General features: G+C 45.5%; 1 protein-coding gene across 4 annotated transcripts in view; it reads left to right on the forward strand.

The window, feature by feature from the left end:
- The window catches only part of CASKIN2 (CASK interacting protein 2), a 312,904-nt gene that overhangs the window by 150,956 nt on the left and 143,400 nt on the right, over positions 1–18,548 (forward strand). For all 4 annotated transcript variants that reach the window (XM_085617001.1, XM_085617003.1, XM_085617004.1 and 1 more), the window contains 2 exons: positions 1,452–1,503; positions 17,363–17,460. In XM_085617001.1, coding sequence (XP_085473127.1) covers positions 1,452–1,503; positions 17,363–17,460 — 150 coding nt within the window. The remainder of the gene's footprint in view (positions 1–1,451; positions 1,504–17,362; positions 17,461–18,548) is intronic.

Genomic DNA, 18,548 nt, shown 5'->3' on the forward strand with positions numbered 1-18,548 from the left:
TATATTATTTTCTCTGATTGCCATGCCAAAACCCTAATAAAAATGTTTAAAAAGAAAAATGAGTGCTTAAGTTAGTTGGTGGAAAGAGTGGACCAAAAGGCCAAATGTGGACTGACATTGAATGAGTGTCATTTGGGCAGATGCTTGGATGGGGGCTAGAGCAAGAGGGCAGAGCTGAAGCTCAAGTTTATGGTTCATTGCTGCGCTGACCTAGAGAGAAGAGTGATGCAACATTTCAAGCACATTTGCAAGTATAGTTCTGACGTGACTAGGGTACTTTGTGGGACGATAATGTATTTGAACTGTGTAGAATGAAATATAAGACAAAAGACAATTGGGGTGCATTTTGGAGACTAGCAGCATGAAGGTACTGCCTATTCAAGGAAAAAAAACGGTGGGAACATTTGCCGCCACTTGCTTTTTTATCTTTCCTGCTATAGGGTGTGTTTACAACAACAAGGCCTTGCATCTTTTTGATAATTGCCCTAGCCTCCATCTTCTGCAAGATCTGATTGTTGTCTTCCGCAGCTAACTGATTGCATGAAAGAGACTAAGGGCCTCATTTAGAGTTTGGCGGAGTGGGAGCACCGCCTCAGCCTGTGATGCTCCTGCCTGGCCATAACTGTGGTTCCCACACTGTATTTAGAGTCTGGGAAACACCAGGTCTACGTTAGCGGAACTTCAGCTGCTCCTTCCGGTGTGAGCCACTGACCGGGCAGAAAGCTTGCATAGGTGCCACAGGTCACAATGACTGTCATCCCACTCTATTGAGGGTAGAGTTCCTACACTAATTTTCCATGCAATGCATTGCAGACTCCGACAGGGCAAATGCGGAATGGCAGCACGTACAGGAAGAAAAAAACTCTGTGTGTTGGTGCCATTCCTTAGGGAAAACAGGCCTGGGTCTAATGTAGCCCCTAAGTTACTTGGATACATTTCTAAGAAGCCTAAGGGAGACACTGTTTATCTGACTGTACATATGGCAAATCACTGGTCCACCACTGGGATGACCCAAACAGGCTGTGTCAAAGTAACTTGTCCAGCTCTGGAGAAACAGTAGGCAACTGTTGTCATGTGTCACTGGTCCATTCAGGGGTCCTTGGTTGACTACATCCAGAGTCATTGATTTAAGTGAGGGATGACATTAGCAGTCCTCATGTTATGGTGCTGCTACCTAAATGTTTGGTTAAGTGACTTGAACAAAACTGCACATGGTAGGGTCGTCCATGGGTTTATTCAGGAGTAACACTAGTCACCCGAGCCGATTAACCAGGTCAAGTGTGATTCCAGCTAACCTGTCAGGTTTGGTGCCGCTACCATGACTCTACATGGGGGACAATGGTTTAGCCCTGCTTGTGTGCATGGTGCGCGCTGCTTAGTCCTGACGATTTTCTTTCTAAGGCGGGAGAGTCTTCAGCCATATTGCTCACATCTCACCCCTCTCTTTACAGAGCTCCTGGGATCCACCAAGAGACTGAATGTCAACCACCTTGACTCTGATGGGTAAGCGACCTACTGAACGCGATCAGTCATGCCCCCTCATATCGGCACACAGTACCCCTCGGTGCTCCTTCTTTTCATACCTACTCCTATGTGTACAGTCCTCCCCAGTTTTATACTGAAAGTGCTTTTCTGAGGCAAAAGTGGGTGTCTGTGTGGCACTCCCATTCGCTCATTTGTTGTGATACTGTCCCCCTTGGCCTCCCTCTGCATGCCAGGATCCTTGCCGTGCCTTCGCAGGATCTTCCTTCACCAGTGTCTGCCTGTATCTGGTAACTAAATGTAGCTGCACTGTCTGCACTCAGGACTGCATCTTCCTGCCTGTTTTCCCAGTTGTATCATCCTGTTTACATGCCTCGTTGCTTCTGCTTGCTTGACCCGGGTTTGCAACTGCCTTCCTGCGTACCTGATTGTAACTGGCTGCTTGGTTGTTTCTTCCTGCTTGTCGATGTTTGAATGCCAGTTAGCTTGTCCGTTTACATCTGTCTGGCTCTGGGCACCTACATGTGTACCTGGAAGTAACTGCGAGGGTCTGTTCTGTTAGCATTTGCAGGTGACTTGTGATGAATAACAAATTGCACTTGGTCTTTTTTGCAGAATCTTTTTCACAGGTTTGTAAGCATACTGTGTGATTAGAAAAACATCATAACGGTTTCAGTTGACTTAAAGAAGGATTAAACAAAATAATAACTCTGCTAGATAAGATGTCATTTGAGAAACCGAATTATTCAACAAAGCAAGGGAATTAAAGTGAAAATACACATCTGCTGCTGTTAGGGTTGCTTATGAAGGGCAGTAGACCATGTATAGCAAGCAGCAAGGACATGGGGGTTTGTGTTTTTTTTTTTTTTTTTTTTAGATCTTTCCTAGGCAGCGCTTGTGTTGTCTCTTCAAGACATGCTGTATTCAGGTATGGATTTTAAGCTCCGTCTATTTTCTACCTTTCTTTTCAATTGGGTCCTGTTTCTCTCCTTTGTAAATGGTGGATTTTGATTCGTCAGTAGGCTTAGTAGTCCCTCCTTTTTTCAAGTTGTAACCTCCCATTAGGACTGCCCTGTTACATATGTTGTTACTCTACATGTTTTAATTACAGACTGTGAGTACTATTTTCTAAAAATCATGTTCTCTGCTGTTGCAGGCAGCACCCTCTCTCCCTCACTTTTTTGTTTTTTATACCAGCGCGGCATGCTTAGTTGCAATAATAGTGGCTGCGCCTTTCTTTTCTTATTTGTGGCTCACGCCTTTTTTTTCTATTTCTCAACTTTTGTTACAATTGCAGCTCCCGCACTTAAGCTTTAAACATATTAAGCCGAGGCACTGGTGCCGCGATTGCTTCAAAAGTAAATAAAACGTTTTTTAAAGCAAGCTGCTGCAATTTGTTTTCCATTTGTTTACTTTTGTAGCAATGGCGGCACCGCGCTTTAGCACTAAACCTCTTTGCTGCAGTTGCTTCAAAAGTAATTCATTAGAAAAAAGGCATTTGCAATGCAATAGGTCTCGCATTACTGAAAGTTTGAGATGTTGGAGTTGCATTATTATTAGCAACGTCAATGGCTCAAACTTTCAGTAATGTGAGATCTATTGCATTGCAAATGTTTGTGTTTTGTGGGTGATGGGCCCAGATGTCTATAGCTTCAAACAGCAATGTTTTTATTAATGGTGCACCCTCCGGAATCCCTTTTGTATTTAACGATATGTAGTCAATCAAGTTCAATGGCAATGTCTTATTCGAAAACGGAGAGAAGATGCCGTTTTTTACTGGCTTTGAAAGAGACTTGCCTCGCCAGCTCTTCATCCGGCTCTAGAGTCAATATTGGATCTAGTTCAGCATATGTTCTGGGACAAACCCGAGGCACCAGCATAGATCCTGTCTCGAGCTTGGTCACCGTTATGCCAAACTGGGATGTGTTGAAATTGCCAAGAAAAAGCAAGGTGAATGTCAGAGGAAAGTAATGTCGGCTCTTGAAGTTTGCCAGTAGTAGAAGCATAACTTTATAATAACAATGTTTAACACAGCATCTGACAAACTTGCATTCTTTAAATTGATAGCTGTTTGCTATTTGCAGGAAGTTCTCTGATGCCGTCTGTATAGCGCTACTTAGCGCATGTCAAAGTCCTAATAATGACACCAAAAGCTCTTTCTGTCCGTGTTGGTTTTTGCTTTATATATCCACACTTCCAAAGAAGGGAGAGGGGTTACCTTCTCGTATGCTTCCTCATCCCAGTCCTACCTCTGTGAATGTCGGTCTTTCCCTGGGGACAGGCCTCCCTTTAATTGCCCTCTTTCTAGTTATATAATTGATTTCTCACCCCTTCCCTTCCTCCCAGTAACTTCCTCCATGATCCTAGGCATTCCCTGTTTTGTTGTGTCTGCTGCGGTGACAAAATCCCTGGCTCCCATTAGAGATATAGGTGAGATTATAACTTATTTTTTTGTGCGGTTCTAACAGGTGCTCCCGGTGTCGTGCTGTAGCCATGTATGGCAGTGCTGTCGCTCATTGAGCAGGGGCAAGAATTGGCCGTAGCATAGTCCCAGTGTGTTTTTATTTTAGAACTATTATCCCGGCCTTCACAACGCCTATAGTAGCAGCCTTTCCAACTGTGGGCGTTTAGCAGGGCTGCCATTGTGAGTGCTCCTCACATACTCCCTAGATGGTGAGCCAGCAGGATTTTCCTGCTTTTATGCACCCCGGTTTTGCTAGGCAATGTGAAGATGCTCGAACAGGTTGCGGAAAGGGGCTGTAAAAACCTGTACTCTGGTTTTCAGCCTCTTCACTGTTTCAGAAATAGGAATCCAGCTAGCAATATGATGTGCTTCTCTAAGTGAAAACATTTAGAAGACACATTACAGGAGACTGAGCTCTCAGTTCCTTTTTATATCTTCATCTACTGTGGGAAGTTATGGATAATGCAGTACACGAGGCTGTTCAACAGCAGAGAAGTGACCTGGCTGATGGACAGGCTGTCAGGCAGTGGGGCGATACTGAAGAGAAAGTACCTAAGGCAAGCAGTGTCATGGGGAATGATCATCAATTGGCAATTAAAACACTTTATGCATAATCAGAGAGTTTTTGGCAGAGGGTCCTCAGGCCTACAATCAAGGAGACCATTTGTGGTAGGTATGCCCTGAGGCGGAAGGCCTTCTATTGAGAAAAGAACAACCTCCAGCCTCTTCTCCACCTTCAAAGACATGACTATCAACCAGTTTCTCCTCCTTGGGAATTTCCTGTGGGTGCAAGACTTCTGCAGTTCGTCGAGAAATGACAAACATCTATAACAGCTCAATGGTTCTTGTATATTATAAGAGAATGATATTCTCTAGAATTCTGGTGCAGACCATTGAAGAGACTTTCAAAACAACTCCTCTACCCGTTTCTTATGTCAAACAGAAAGCTAGTTAATAGAATAAAGTCTCGTTTGCAGAAAAATGCAGGTACTCCTCTACTGCTATTCGATAAAATGAAGGATTGTTCTTAATATTATTGCTTATAATAAAGAAGTCAAATAGAGGTTTCCAGCCAATTGTGGCTTGAAATAAATTCCTTCAACAAATACTGTTCAAGATGACAGTGCTGTAGAGTATTTTGTCTCTTATACATGTAGTACTTCCCAATGTTTTAAAAGTATGAGGTATGTCTATCACACTCCAATCCTTAGGGAGCATCAAAGATATTTTTATGGTGGAAGAACAGCATTTCCAGTTTCAGATTCTTCCCTTTGGTTTATCTTCATCTTCTTAGATTTTCAAACAGGTTTTAGCTCCATTGGTTGCAGAGTTCAATTCTTGAGAAATGTGCCCATTTCCTTACCCAGAGGACTGACTTATCACCATCTCTTCTCTTTCCAGTGCCAACAGGTAGATACTGGGTGTCTGCAGATTTAATGAGGAACATATTCCTTCTAAAATTAGAAACCCCTCCACTCAGACCGTTGCAGAAATTAGCCTTTATTGGCTATCAGTTCAGAACGAATATAGGAATGGTATTACTACTAGAGAAAAGAATAACAAGACTTCAGAATAATCTACTGACTTTGATACAGAAAGAAGCAATTCCAGCACACGAGTGGTTAAGCTGCAGGGATAGAAGGCGGCAACAGCTCTTTTAGTCCTTTTTGACCCGTCATCATTTAATGCCTCTGGAAAATGTGATTCTATCTGATTGGGCACCAGCTACTCAGTATTACAACACTGTTCTAAAGATGTCCCCTCTTCTGAACGATTCCTTGGGATGGCGGCTTCAGGATGAGAATCTCCTTTAAGGACTTTCCCTAGATCCCCTTGTTTATACAAACCTCACAACGGATTATAGTCTGAGAGGTTGCAAAGTGACTTTAGAGTATCTCTTGGCGCACGGACTTGAGAGGCTCAGCAGGCATCCAACTGGAGAGATCTTCATGCAGTATTAAGGGTGTTAAAGTATGTCATGCCTCCAATATATCAGCAGCATCTTTTCGAGAGAACAGACCATGGGGTAGCAACTAGGACCCTCCTTTGGGCCTTTTGTAATCCTTATGGGCGGGTGACCGTTGTTAGTCATGGGGTAGCAGGAGCTATATAAATCACCAGGGGGAAATAGATCTCCAGATTTATCCCGGATTACCAAGGAGACATTCCAGTGAGAAGAAATACATCTTCTGTTTCTGATAGGCATATTTCTTCCAAAGAGGGAGAACGTGTGCAGACCAACTGAGTCCCAGAATTCCTTTAACTGACCCCTATTGTCTCAGGCAGTATTCCATTAGATTTGTTTCAGATAAGAAGTTCAAATAATAGATTAAATTGCCTTCTCCAAAGATGTCCTCTTTCCTCTAAATTGCTAGACCATGTTGAGCCCTCAACCCTGAGGAGTGGATACAGTATACATATAGTGGCCATAGGGTCTGCTTTATGCATTTTCGCCAATACCTCTCATTCCCGGAGTCATATTGAAGATCCAGTGTTATGGAGCCCCAACAATACTGTTTGCTCCTATGTGGCCTAGGCTATCTTGGTATCCACATCTTCTACTGCTGGTGGAAAACCCTCCTTTGTTCTCCGTTGAGTTATCCCCTATCTTGCATCCAGGGCATCTTTGCGTAGGGTCGTGGAGATTGAGTGGGCAAGGTCTCCCAACCGTTGGGTTGATCCTATGATAAACATTACTCCGTTTACGGAATAGTGTTCTAAGAAGTTTACATCCTTGAACCCTGAATTGAAGTAAAGCTTTTAAATTTCCTGAGGCACGGTTTCCAATTAGGAATGACATAGTCAACTGAGAATCTTTGGTCTCTGTCGGAACCTTTAAGGCACCTGGGTGAGATTGTCAACTGTCATTCTTTTATTTTTTCAACTATTAAGGGGATTTTCTAATTTTAGACCTTTTATATTTTCTCTCCTGCCTTTATGGGGCTTGCCTTTTGATATTAAGAGCATTACAGAAGGTCTTTTGAACCACTCAGCTTGGTGGTGTTGAATTTTGATTGCAAAGGGTTTACTCTTGGTGGCTATCTCCTCAGCTAGAAGGATGTGAGAGCTTAAGATGGTGTGATCTTTCAAATTTGCCCTTTTTTAGGCCAAAGTTTATTTTTGTGTGTGTATACAACAGGAATTAGTTATTCGTGTTCTATATCCTAATCCCTCAACTCCTGAAGAGATAGAGCTCCCATATCCTAGATGTCCACAAGGCATTATCTATGTGCCTTGAGTGTATTTCTTACTTTTGCAATTCAAATTCCTTTTTTGTAGCATGTGGCACTTCTAAGAAGGGGGTTCGACTTACAATAGGTACTTTACATCATTGGATACAATTTGTCATAACATCAACATGTTCTATATCAGGGGTTGCTTTATTGACTATGGGAATGGCTACATCTTGGGCAAAGACATGAGGATTTGGGATTAAGAAGATATCTTGTATCAAACACATTCATTGAACATAAGCTATGCGTGGGTTGTGAAAATACTAGCCTCTGGTAAAGCTGTAATAATTACTGGGATTCTTCATGACTTTGAGTCCTAACTTCCTCCTCCCAGTCCCAAGAATCAGTTCCTCCTATAGAGGTCCCCCTTAATTTTATGTTTAGTACTCAAAGTACCTTGGATCATAGAGGAAGTTATTGGGTAGAAGGGAAGATTTAAAAAAATCACAAAACTAGAAAGTGAACCAGTTAAAGGGAGGACTGTCTCTCGGGAAGGAACAACAGTGAAAGGTCAAGAAGCTAGGACTCGTAATAATTATGATCACTGGTGAGGTAAATAATTATTATATTTACAAAACCATAAAACATTTTATAACGTAAATAGGCGATAACCAATATTATTGCTAAGAGGGTTCTAGGCAATCATATGTGCAGTATTGTCATCCATACTCTTTTAAAAAGTGCTCTAATAAAAGCCCAATAGTCATTTAGTTTTTGGACATACAAATAAATCTGAACAGCTCAGTCACTGAACAGACCGATGTGATCAATTTAGGTAATCCCGGTCTAGAATTCTCGATCTTTCTGTAATCGTACTTCATTAGTTCTAGAGTTGATGGTGATTTAGAGCGGATTTCAGATAAAATCTAATGTGGAGTGATAGTAGATTTCTGATGGATAGTTGTAACCGCAGATTTCTGACCTTTAAAATACATCTAGGCCCCAGACTGGATCTGGAAGATTTAAACGGTACTTGCTCCTGTACACTGATAGATGGCACCATGAGGCCCTGCTTTAACTTTATTTACCCTGGAGGTGTTGATGGAGCTGCAATTAAACACCACCCCTGCATATCGATGTCTTACTTTCTTTCCATGTCTTGGTATGTGGATCCAGAGTTTGCTTATAATTTTCCTTTCCAGTGATGACTTTGCGGCGTATACCATTCCCTTTGAAAGCTACTGGATTTAAGTCTTGTAGGGACTGTCACAAATATATTTCTTGTGGGAGTCCGCCACGAGATGTGCCTCTGTTTGGGTTCGGAGCACGATGAAGTCCTGCGAGGAATGTGCCCTTACGACTCTGAAGGCAATTCAGAAATGTGAAGTGAAATTATACTTTGCCAAGCACATAAAAAATTAATGAAGGTCCTGCTCGAAGTCTGGGGCGCAGACCCCCTCCCGCTTTCAGGGCTGTTCCTGGGACAGGTCTTTGTCGTGGTCCAAGCCTTCTAGTAAGTTGAAGCAGAAGCACAAGAGGCTTAATTGGATTCATCCCAGTCCTGCCACTCTCAGCCTGATGAAGTCCAGTCGCAAGGATATCAGGGAACCTCCTGGCTTACTCCTGTTTACTCACCGAAGAGTTATATCCTCAGCTGATCCCAATGGAACCCAAGCTTCTGGAGCCAGTTTGATGCTGTCTGTGCCTCAATAACCAGTCTCTGGTACAACTTCGGCACCACCTTCCAATACAGCACTAAATCCAAGATGGCCCCTTTGACATGGTTCCTTACAACTCTGAACCAAACTTGTCTGCGCCCAACCGAGTTCTCACCCTGAAGTCCTACCACTGCAACCGGTACAATCCGATTCTGACAGAACCATATCTTTACCTTTGAGCCGCATTACAGTACTCCAAATACCTTTTAGTTCAGCATCTGATCGGAGTCAACCAGCCTTTGGAGATGACCATAGAGATGAGTGGTTTAATTCCCCACACCACACCCTCTTCCCTTCCCCCGCACTATTGCAGTTTATACATGAACTTGCAGGAGGCCGGTGGGTTGGAGTCTTCTTGGGACTTTGAGCTGTGTTCTCCCAATGTGCCATTAACGAAGATCCCTAATACATGATTAAAAACCGAGAGGACTAGGGTTTTCACCCCTAGTTTACCCCTAAAAACAGTGAAGACTAGAGGTTCACCCTAGGAGTTTACCCCTAGTCTTCTGTTTTTAGGTCTCGCCTGGCGAACGCAGCGCGAAGCGCTGCTATCGCCAGCGAGATCTATTGTTGCTGACTTGCCTCGGAAGGGGGACAGGAGATGGGCACGCGCAGGCTCTTAGCGGATTTGAATTGGTGTACGCGCTTACAGCCACGCGGCATGCACATCTCCTGTCCCCCTCCGACCAGATGTCAGCCCTGTTGGAGCGGCCCGCAGCAAGACGGGGCCGCTCAGAATGCCAAAAGGACGCTGTGCCTCGATCAGGCACCACCAATAGCCCACACGGAGCCCCCCAGCCCTTCTTCACTCACCGGGCTGCTCTTCTGGGGGGGCTCCTCCTCGCGGCTGCAGCACTTCTCTTGCGGGGCTTCCCTGGAGCCCCGCGCTGCCGTGGGCAGCCTCGTCCGCCGCAGTCTTCACCCGGGCCCCCTCCTGGAACCCGGGGCTTCGCTCCACTCCGGTCGCCACCGCGGGGCTCTCCCTTCAGCATGGGAGCCCCGCGTTAGCATGGCACGCCGTTTCTCTTCCTGCCGGAGCAGGCCCCGCCCACGTCCCGGGCAAGAGCGCCTGACTTCCGGCTTGTTTCTTTATGCATAGGGTACGGCTGACTGCTTTTGTTTCTTGTTCTAGAACCGGATTACAAGGCAACCTAAATGAAAGCGCAACAGAGCATAATTGTTATCGGTGCCACGTGGCCAGGGTGCCCAATCAAGTGCCATGGTGTGTAAACACGGTGTAATCTGATATTGGTCTCAGCCGGATCCCTTCAGTTTAGCATCCGGAACTTTCGAGCTCAGTACATCTGTGAGGCGAGCAGAGATGGCGCTCTATTCTTGGGCACAGAGGACGGTAAAATCTGTTTGGGACACAAAGGGGCCTTTTATAGCTGCACTTTAGGAAGGTACACTCAGATTAAGCAGTTTGAAGTACAGGACGGAATGTGACCAAATGTTTTGATCTTAACCTAAACCGGAGGAGCAAACACTGTTCACTGAACGAGACAAAGTCTGCAAGGAAATTAATATTACCTCACCCTAGCCCTACCTCTGGCCTGGAGCTGTATTAATAAGGTCAGGATTGTAATTTGTACAGATTGGCATTTTTAACTTAATAGTACTTTTGCTGCCTCTAAGCACTGTGAGTAACACTTGTTACTATTATCCATTGTAATGGGACTTAATTAACCGGCCATTAAATTATTGATAGTCTCAATTGGCATACTGGGACTCGAACTATCAACCTGCAGGTGTCCGATGCGAGCATTTAACTCGTTGAGCCGCCTTGCTACTTGGTGTTTCACTGAAAGACCCCCCCCCCTCACCCATGCCCCCCTGCACAGTGCTCCGAAATGGAGCATGGCTCGGACTTGCATAGTATTTTAAAAATGTTGTGCCACATTCGGAGTGTCCATTATGCTGCACTTTGGTGCATGCATGGCAGACTAATTACGTTGTAAGCAAATTGTTATTCCCCTCTGTAAACTGATAGTTTTTCATGCACACTACAGTGACAGTGGCACTGGGATAGCCCTGCATCAGTCACACAAAACACATTTTTCACTCCACCAAGGACCAAACTATTGGCTTTGTCAGTGCTTGTTATGGAAGGGGATGTCCTGGTCTCCCGCTCACAGCTTTTACTACGGGGCTCCCCCCTGGCACTTGTCTAAACAATGCAGGTGATGTCACAGGGACATTTTAACCCCTTCGATGCTGCGCAGATTCCGCCGCTGTGCTGACGGAATCTTGCGCGGGCGTGGTCATGACGGAATGGTTCCGTCATGAGCACAGCTCAACCGTGGGTCATGACGGAACCATTCCGTCATGAGCACCGAAGGGGTTAAGCTAGAGTAATATTGTGTACATCGGAATTATTTGCCTGTATTACATGTTATTTATATTTTTTGTCTGATTTTCGTGTAACATTGGCAAGCAGCACACACACTCAAGGACACAAATTCATGCATAATTGATATCCTCAATGTGTGCCACAGCCCTTATTGGACATTACATTTGTAAGGGAACGACCCTCGGCAGGTCAGCAGAGATAAACAAGCATTTGCAATGCAATAAGTGTCACATTACTAAAAGTTTGAGCTATTGGCGTTCCAATTAATGCAACGTAATTAGCTCAAACTTTAAGTAATGCGAGACCTATTGCATTGTAAATGCTTGTTAATCCTTTATTAGGGAACCACTGAATAAAGCTATTCGGTTCCATTTATACAGTTTTAGATTTCTTCACGTTTCATTTGCACTCTGCAACTTACTCACCAACCTCTTTGGTCCCTCTTACTGCAAAACACCGCAGCTCCTCTTCATATTTTCCCTTTTTGAAGAGTTGTAGCCCACACCTGGGACCTTGCGGCCCTGGTGTGAGGAGGGAGCCCTATGATGAAGCATGTCACCTTCGGGTGAGTGAGGGTTCTCGTCCCTAAAGAAAAGATCTTCCTTACACCCATCACATTGTTGAACCTTGAGATTTTATTTTTACCTCTAGGACACATTTTTTTTTAGAGAAACTACTTTTTGTGAGTTTCCAGAGTGCATCCTTTGCCATGATGATGAGAAGAGTCGCGAAGGTATTTAATTTAAAACTGACAACAATAGAAATCCAAACTAACATACGGACAGAAGTTTTGCAACCTGGACGAACTTCCTCTGATCCCGTACTTCCTTTCAGTAAAGCCCCGACTGACACTGTAATGGGCACCTGGTCTAAGCCTTGTACCTTTCCACCAGTGAAGAGACAGGTTGCCAGGCACTAGCAGCATGCTCCAGGTGACCATTACTTTCTGACTCCGCTTTATGCCAGGTGGCATAAGTGGGTTCTGCAGTGGAACCCGAAGTTTCAGTGGACCCAGCTCCAGGAGATCATGTTGGATTCCATTCAGGTTTCAGGCGACCCTGCAAGTGATCTGCAGTGGTGGCTGCTTCACCACAGTTGAACCAGTGGCAGACCCCTCTAGCTGCCCCACCCAGAGCGGACTGTGGTGGTGGATGCATCGCTGCTGGGATTGGAAGTCATCTCAAAGAGGTGAAGATCAGAAGACTCTGCTCTTCGGCAGAGATCTGTCTCCACATCATCCTGTTGGAGTTGTAGGTCATTTGATTGGTGCTGAAAGCCTTCCTAACATCCATCAAAGGGAGACTGGGTCAGCTTTTCACGGACAACACCACCTCCAGGTGGTACTGCTACAAGTATGGCTGGGTGAGCTCCAGGTTCCTCTGCACTTCATCGTTGGAGCTGTCTGGAGCATCAGGTCATTTCCCTGGTCTTAATCCACCTGATGGGGTCTTTGAACACCAGGGCGGATGAACTCCGCCTGCAGTACCTGGTGATCACAAATGCTGGTTACAACCCAGAGGTGGCACCTGACATTTTTCAGCAATAGTGAGAACCCTGGCTACACCTTTTCGCCACCTCTGAGAACAAGCAGTGTAAAAATGTTTGCATGCTGGAGTTTCTAAGATGGCTCTCTTTTTAAAACTCGTTCTGGATAGAGTAGAGCCTTTAGGCTTTTCCGCAGCTACCTTCTGCCATGAATTCTGAAGATCAGGAACAACTGGGCTCAAGTCACCCATGGGGCTCTAGATTGGGCAAGGAGCGTGTGGTACCTGGAACTTCTAGGCAGAAGTATCTGTCCTCCAGTCAGGCTACCGCTTCAGGAGGATCACCAGTTAAAGCAGTAGGGCAGGGTCCTGCCCTCGAACTGCTGTCTACACCGCCATATATGGAAATTTAGAGGCAGCAGTGGACTAGGTTTGAATTTTTTTTCCTCCTGAAGTTGTGGATGTCATCTCCACTGCTAGAAGTCCCTCTACTGAGTCTGTCTACACCTGGCATTGTGGCAAGTTTGTAGCGTAGTGTGGCACCCACATACTGACCAGTTACAGGCCAAACTGTCAGATGTCTTGTTTGTGTCATCTCAGTCCAGCAAGGACTTGTACTGTGCTCAGTTAAAGATTATTTGTCAGCCCTTTTGGCCTTGTTTACGTTTACAAGATCAGCCATCACTGTTCAAATCACTTGTTGGGATGAGGTTCCCTAAAGTTTGACTCATTTGTTTCCTCCCAAAGGCTTTGTGATGCAACGGTGCGAACCTTAAATTGGGCCAGCTTTCCTCGTCTGCACGCCATTCAAACCAATGCACAAGTGCCCATTATATTTCCTGACTCAGAAAACTATGTTTCTGGTACCAGTAATTTCGTCTCGTCACATGAGTGAACTGTAAGCTTGGTGCTGCCACCTTACACCACCTTTAAAGCTTTGTTGAAGACCAGGTCGGCCTTTTTGCCTGAAGTTATGTTTGCTCTTAACATTCGGCTGTCCATCATTCTCCCAACGTTCTTTGCGCCTCCTCATCCCTCTAAAGAGGATGCGAGACTCAAACCAGCTGGACCCCTCTTAAATCGATCGCACCAAAGATCGTTGGGTGGATGATCAGCTTTTTGTGAGGTTCTCTGGTGCAAGGAAAGGCAAGGCAGTGCAAAACAAGTCTTTGTCAAGTTGGATGAAACATGCATTAAAATCTCCTACACACTGGACTAGAAACACTCCTTAAAGATTGAGGGCCCATTCGTCTAGGGCAACAGTTGTAACACTACGGTAGGCATGGGGAGTTCATGTCCTTGACATGTCAGGCTGTGACATGGGTGTCAGTACACATATTCACAAAACACTACTGCCTTGCCCACCAGGTCTGATGGTAAAGGCAGATTGCCCTCTTAGTCTTGTTGGACTTTTTGGTCTGAGCCATTCCACATATCCACCACCCTGGGAGGTACTGCTTTGGTATGTATTCTAAAGGTGGGGAATGGACTCTTTTTCCATCTAAAAAGGCCCCGTGTTAGAGATCTGTATACTGATACCTCTGATGATTGTTGGGCTCATCATCCAAGGGCATGGACCGAGTCAAGAAATAAACGAACGTAGATGCCAAGGGGAGCGCTTGTATATGGCTTCATCGTCCCTTCTGGGGCAGAACAATGTCTCTGTGAGGCCGCATGAGGCCACCTACAGGTGCACAGGAGCAATGCTGTTTAAATCTTCCGGAGTCAGTCAGGCGCCTGGGGATATTCTGAAGGTGAACAATCGGTGGTTAGATAGAGTATCCACCAGAAAGAGCATTAACAAGGGCTAGTAACTTGTTCATTTAGTCATAGATTTCGGTCCCTTATTTTAAAGCAATGTTTATCATGCAAAGCACTAGCTTATCTTACTGCTTGTTCAAAAGAGTTTCATGGAACTATTTCATCACCCCCCCCAACCCCCCCCCCCCCCCAATATATCGTCTTCTGATTTCAGGATATTTTAGGGCAATATGCACTAATTTGGTGTATTACGAGCCCCTTATTCTTACTATTTGTGACTTCAAGAAATAGAAGTCTGCATCGAATCACAATCCGCTTTATGTAAGCAGAGTTAGCAATTATCTATCTATGAGTGTAGCTTTGATTCAGCACTGTGAATACCAGTTTCAGGCGTGCGGCTTCTACATTAGTAGACTTTCACACCCAGGAATAACAGCTTGCCTTCGATGCCAATATAGTTTGGGCACCTCTGTTTTTGTAGTTTGCGCCTGAGGTGGCCCTGCTTTTTTTACTCTTGGTCTCTCTGCCTTTGCTACTCGCCTCCTGATCATGTGGTCTCTTGTTCTCTATTTAGCTATCTCTCTGCCCCTTGGGCTCTCTTCCTGCCAGTGGTATTTCTTGGGTGAGCCCAGCAGCCTCGGTTACATAGAATGAGCCCCATCGGCCTCGGCTTCCATGCCTGCTTGTAACCCAATTTGAAGACGCAAAGCCTGGACCGAAATCAAAAGAAAGTCTGGCAGCAGAGAAAGGGTATGACGAGGGTCCCAGACCGCGAACAGTGGGCGCATTCTTTTGGTACTCCTGATTGATCTGTGAGCTGGCACCTCTGTGGCACTGGACTGCCATGGTGTGCTTGTGTGTGCAGCCAGTGGGCACAATTGGAACTCCTCCAAATTATGCTTGGAATTTCCAGTGCAGTTTGGATCAACTCTGCCCTGCACGATATTAGTTTATAAAAACAAGACAGGCCCATGGTGTGCCATTGCTTGCCCAAGGTTGGCACTATGCATTTACGAGTATGTTTACATACATGAGTATGTGATAAATGTTGGATTCACTTAGAAGCTTTCCACTATTAAAGCTCAGTCGAGGGGGCGGGGGTCCAAACTTTGCTACCACTGCGCTGGTAGCCTTGCGCCTTGAAATGAGTGACTGAGGCCCTCTGGGTGCTATTGTCTACCTCCATCAGACATTTACTCCGAACAAGAGAGGAAAAACACAAAAGTGGGACAGAAGGAGGAAGATAACTACGGTAAACGGTGACAAAGAAAGCACGGATGAAGAACATGAAAAGTGATGTAAAGGAGCAGGGAGATACTGGTGGTGGACGACAGACAAGAGGTGGAATCAAGACTACGCGGCCTTGGTATTCGGCAACCCCAACATTCGATGGCGCTGGCAGCGAGCCCCTGAGCAAAACTTCGAACACCAGCACTTACTCTTTTACAAATTCAACACTCCCTCACCCCCCTCCTCCCAAGTGTGTAAGGTGGTTATGTCACCAGGCAGAATTAAAATGCAACCTACTAGTTAAACGTTGGTCCAAGGACCCAATCGCTTTCCATGTGATCTTAGGAAGGACTGACTGGTAAAGTCCGCGATTTGGCATAGTTTTTAGTCATCCACCTCTTGATCGCTAGTTCAGTTCTAGTCGGAGTCCATGATGAAGTTATCACATTTCAGTGGTTTACTAGGTATCCAGCGTGAAGTAAGCTGTTCCTGGTGAGCTGTGCCCATGTGACGGAAAGCCTCCTGCACGGTTGGCATACATGACACCCTTTTTGGCAGCTTCAAGTATTGAAAAGGTCAAGGATTGAACCTCGTGATCTTGTTTGGAAATGTACACTTTCCGTTGGCTGTATGAGAAACTTGGCACTACTTCAGTGCATTATTCCCTCAAAAAAGGTTTTCACTAAAATCCTTACGTGTCTCGGTTGACCAAGAATATCAGCTTAAATTCCTCCAGGAATGGGGGAATATTTGCTCTGAAAATATAGAACTGACTTGTGGGCTGAACTAGACCATCTTGAAAGGCGGAAGTGCTCCTGGGGGTGGCTCCAGATGTGGTTGGTCTATACATGCCAGGTAACATGTGAAGGAAATCCAGTGGAAACTAAAGCCATTCCCCCCTGGATACGAATTGTTGTACTTGCCGGAAAAATGCCGCAATGGGGTGGGCCGTTGATGCTCTTTGAAAAGAATAGAAACATTTCAGCGGTAGGTAATCTTCAACCGACACGAGCAGCAAATTCTTTCAGAGGAGTGTGTGTAATCAGTAACTGCCTAAAAGGGGAGAACGGTTATTCTTGAGGGCGTGGCACCCAGCGCACAGTGTTTGTTTCTCTTTAGTTTTGGACGGTGGCTGCCGTTATTTAGATCACGTGTGTCATGGCGGCTGAGTTCTGGCCGAGGGCAAAGACGTTTTGCACCACCACTGGTCTGTTCAAGTGCCAAATGCGCCCTAGTTGTGTTTCACGCCCGCTGCTCGAAAGTGCTGTGCATCTTTCAAGGAGTACAGGAAGTGCTATATAAATACAAATACCACAGCCTGCTACACCACCATGTTCTCCTTTGAACTCAGTAAATGGTACAGTCTTCTAAAATGAGTGCAGAAAGAGGGTGAAAGGACGAGCAAAAGAGATGTCTCTTTCAGGCATCTGAGGTGTGAGGCCAGCAAGCACTATGGGGCACTAGTGTCTTACTACTGGTGTTAAGGCATCAAACTGAGACGGTTGATGGTTGGAGAGAAATTGAAGCTGATATTCTTGGTCAACCGAGACACTAGACACCAGGCTTATGGTGACACTGAGTTCAGGATGATAAAGGTACCAAATTTAAGATGGTTGATTGTCACAGGGCTTTGGTTGTGTGGTGTTGTTGAAGTCACTCCCTCACTCTACACAGTTCTAACACTTGGATTCTCTGCACAGGTTCTCGGCGCTGCATCACGCAGCCCTCAGCGGTAGCTCTGAGCTGGTCTCGTTGCTGTTGGAGACGCAGGCGGCTGTGGACATCAAGGATGGAAACGGTATGAGTAATGTATCCCAAAACCATTAGTTTCCCAAATTCAAAATCAGCCTAGCCACAGTGTTCTTTCTTGACACTCCACGTAGTCTGAGAGCATTTCCATTCCCGCCTGTCACACCATCCCCATGATAGTCCTGTTCTCGACTGTCTTATCAATTCACAGACAGGACTACCATGGCTAGCTTTGACTCACTGCTTGGTGGCATCTTCCCCACCTGCCTTCCTAGCCACACGGTACTCTCATTCACAACTGTCTCGCTTGCTCCACAGACTTCCCAGTTGCATCTCTTTCTCCATCCACAAAGTTTTTGCATTACTACCCCTTTCCACGGCAACCTGGTATCCCCATTCCCAACTCTCTCTTTATCCACACGATATTCTCAGTCCTGTGTCTCCCCCAGCAACAATAGTCCTACTCGCAACCCCCATACCTCCCCCACACGGTGACCTCTTGCTATACATGCAGCTTTCGTATTGCAGCCTCTCGCTCTAACAGTTTCGCATTCCAATTCCCAGCTTTCTCCTTCTGATACTCCTCGTTCCTCTTGTCTACCCAATCACAGTATTTCCATTGGTTACTCTGGTCACTCGCCACACAGTGGCCTCCCTCATATATTGTATTTCCATTCCCCCTGGTTTCCTCAGGCTTGTGATCTTCCAATTTCCCATGTCTCACTAGTCGGGTGGCGTTTAGAGTCTCTCCAGTCTCCTCATCGACATGGTATTCTCCTGCTAGTCTTCTTCTGAACCACGTGGTATTCCCTTTATATAGGTCTCCTGACCATCATGATATTTCCCATTGCAGCTCTTTCTGCCACATAATGTTCCCATTTAAGGTGTCTCCTCGCCCTGTTTCTCCTAGCCTCTCACTATTTCTTGGCTACAGCTTGTCCCCAGTCTTGCCCGTCCTTTATACGCCCCAACAATATGGGTTTACTATTAGGATCCTTGCCAAAGAAAACAGACCCTGTGTTTCCATTCCCAGCTCCCCCAAAGACCAGTGTTCCCGATCTGACCTCTTTCCAGAGACCAGAATTCTAGATTTCTACTCTCTTCAGTGACCCATATATCTGAACCCCTCTTCACAGA

The sequence above is a fragment of the Triturus cristatus genome, chromosome 7 (assembly GCF_964204655.1).
Source record: "Triturus cristatus chromosome 7, aTriCri1.1, whole genome shotgun sequence".
NCBI lineage: Eukaryota > Metazoa > Chordata > Amphibia > Caudata > Salamandridae > Triturus > Triturus cristatus.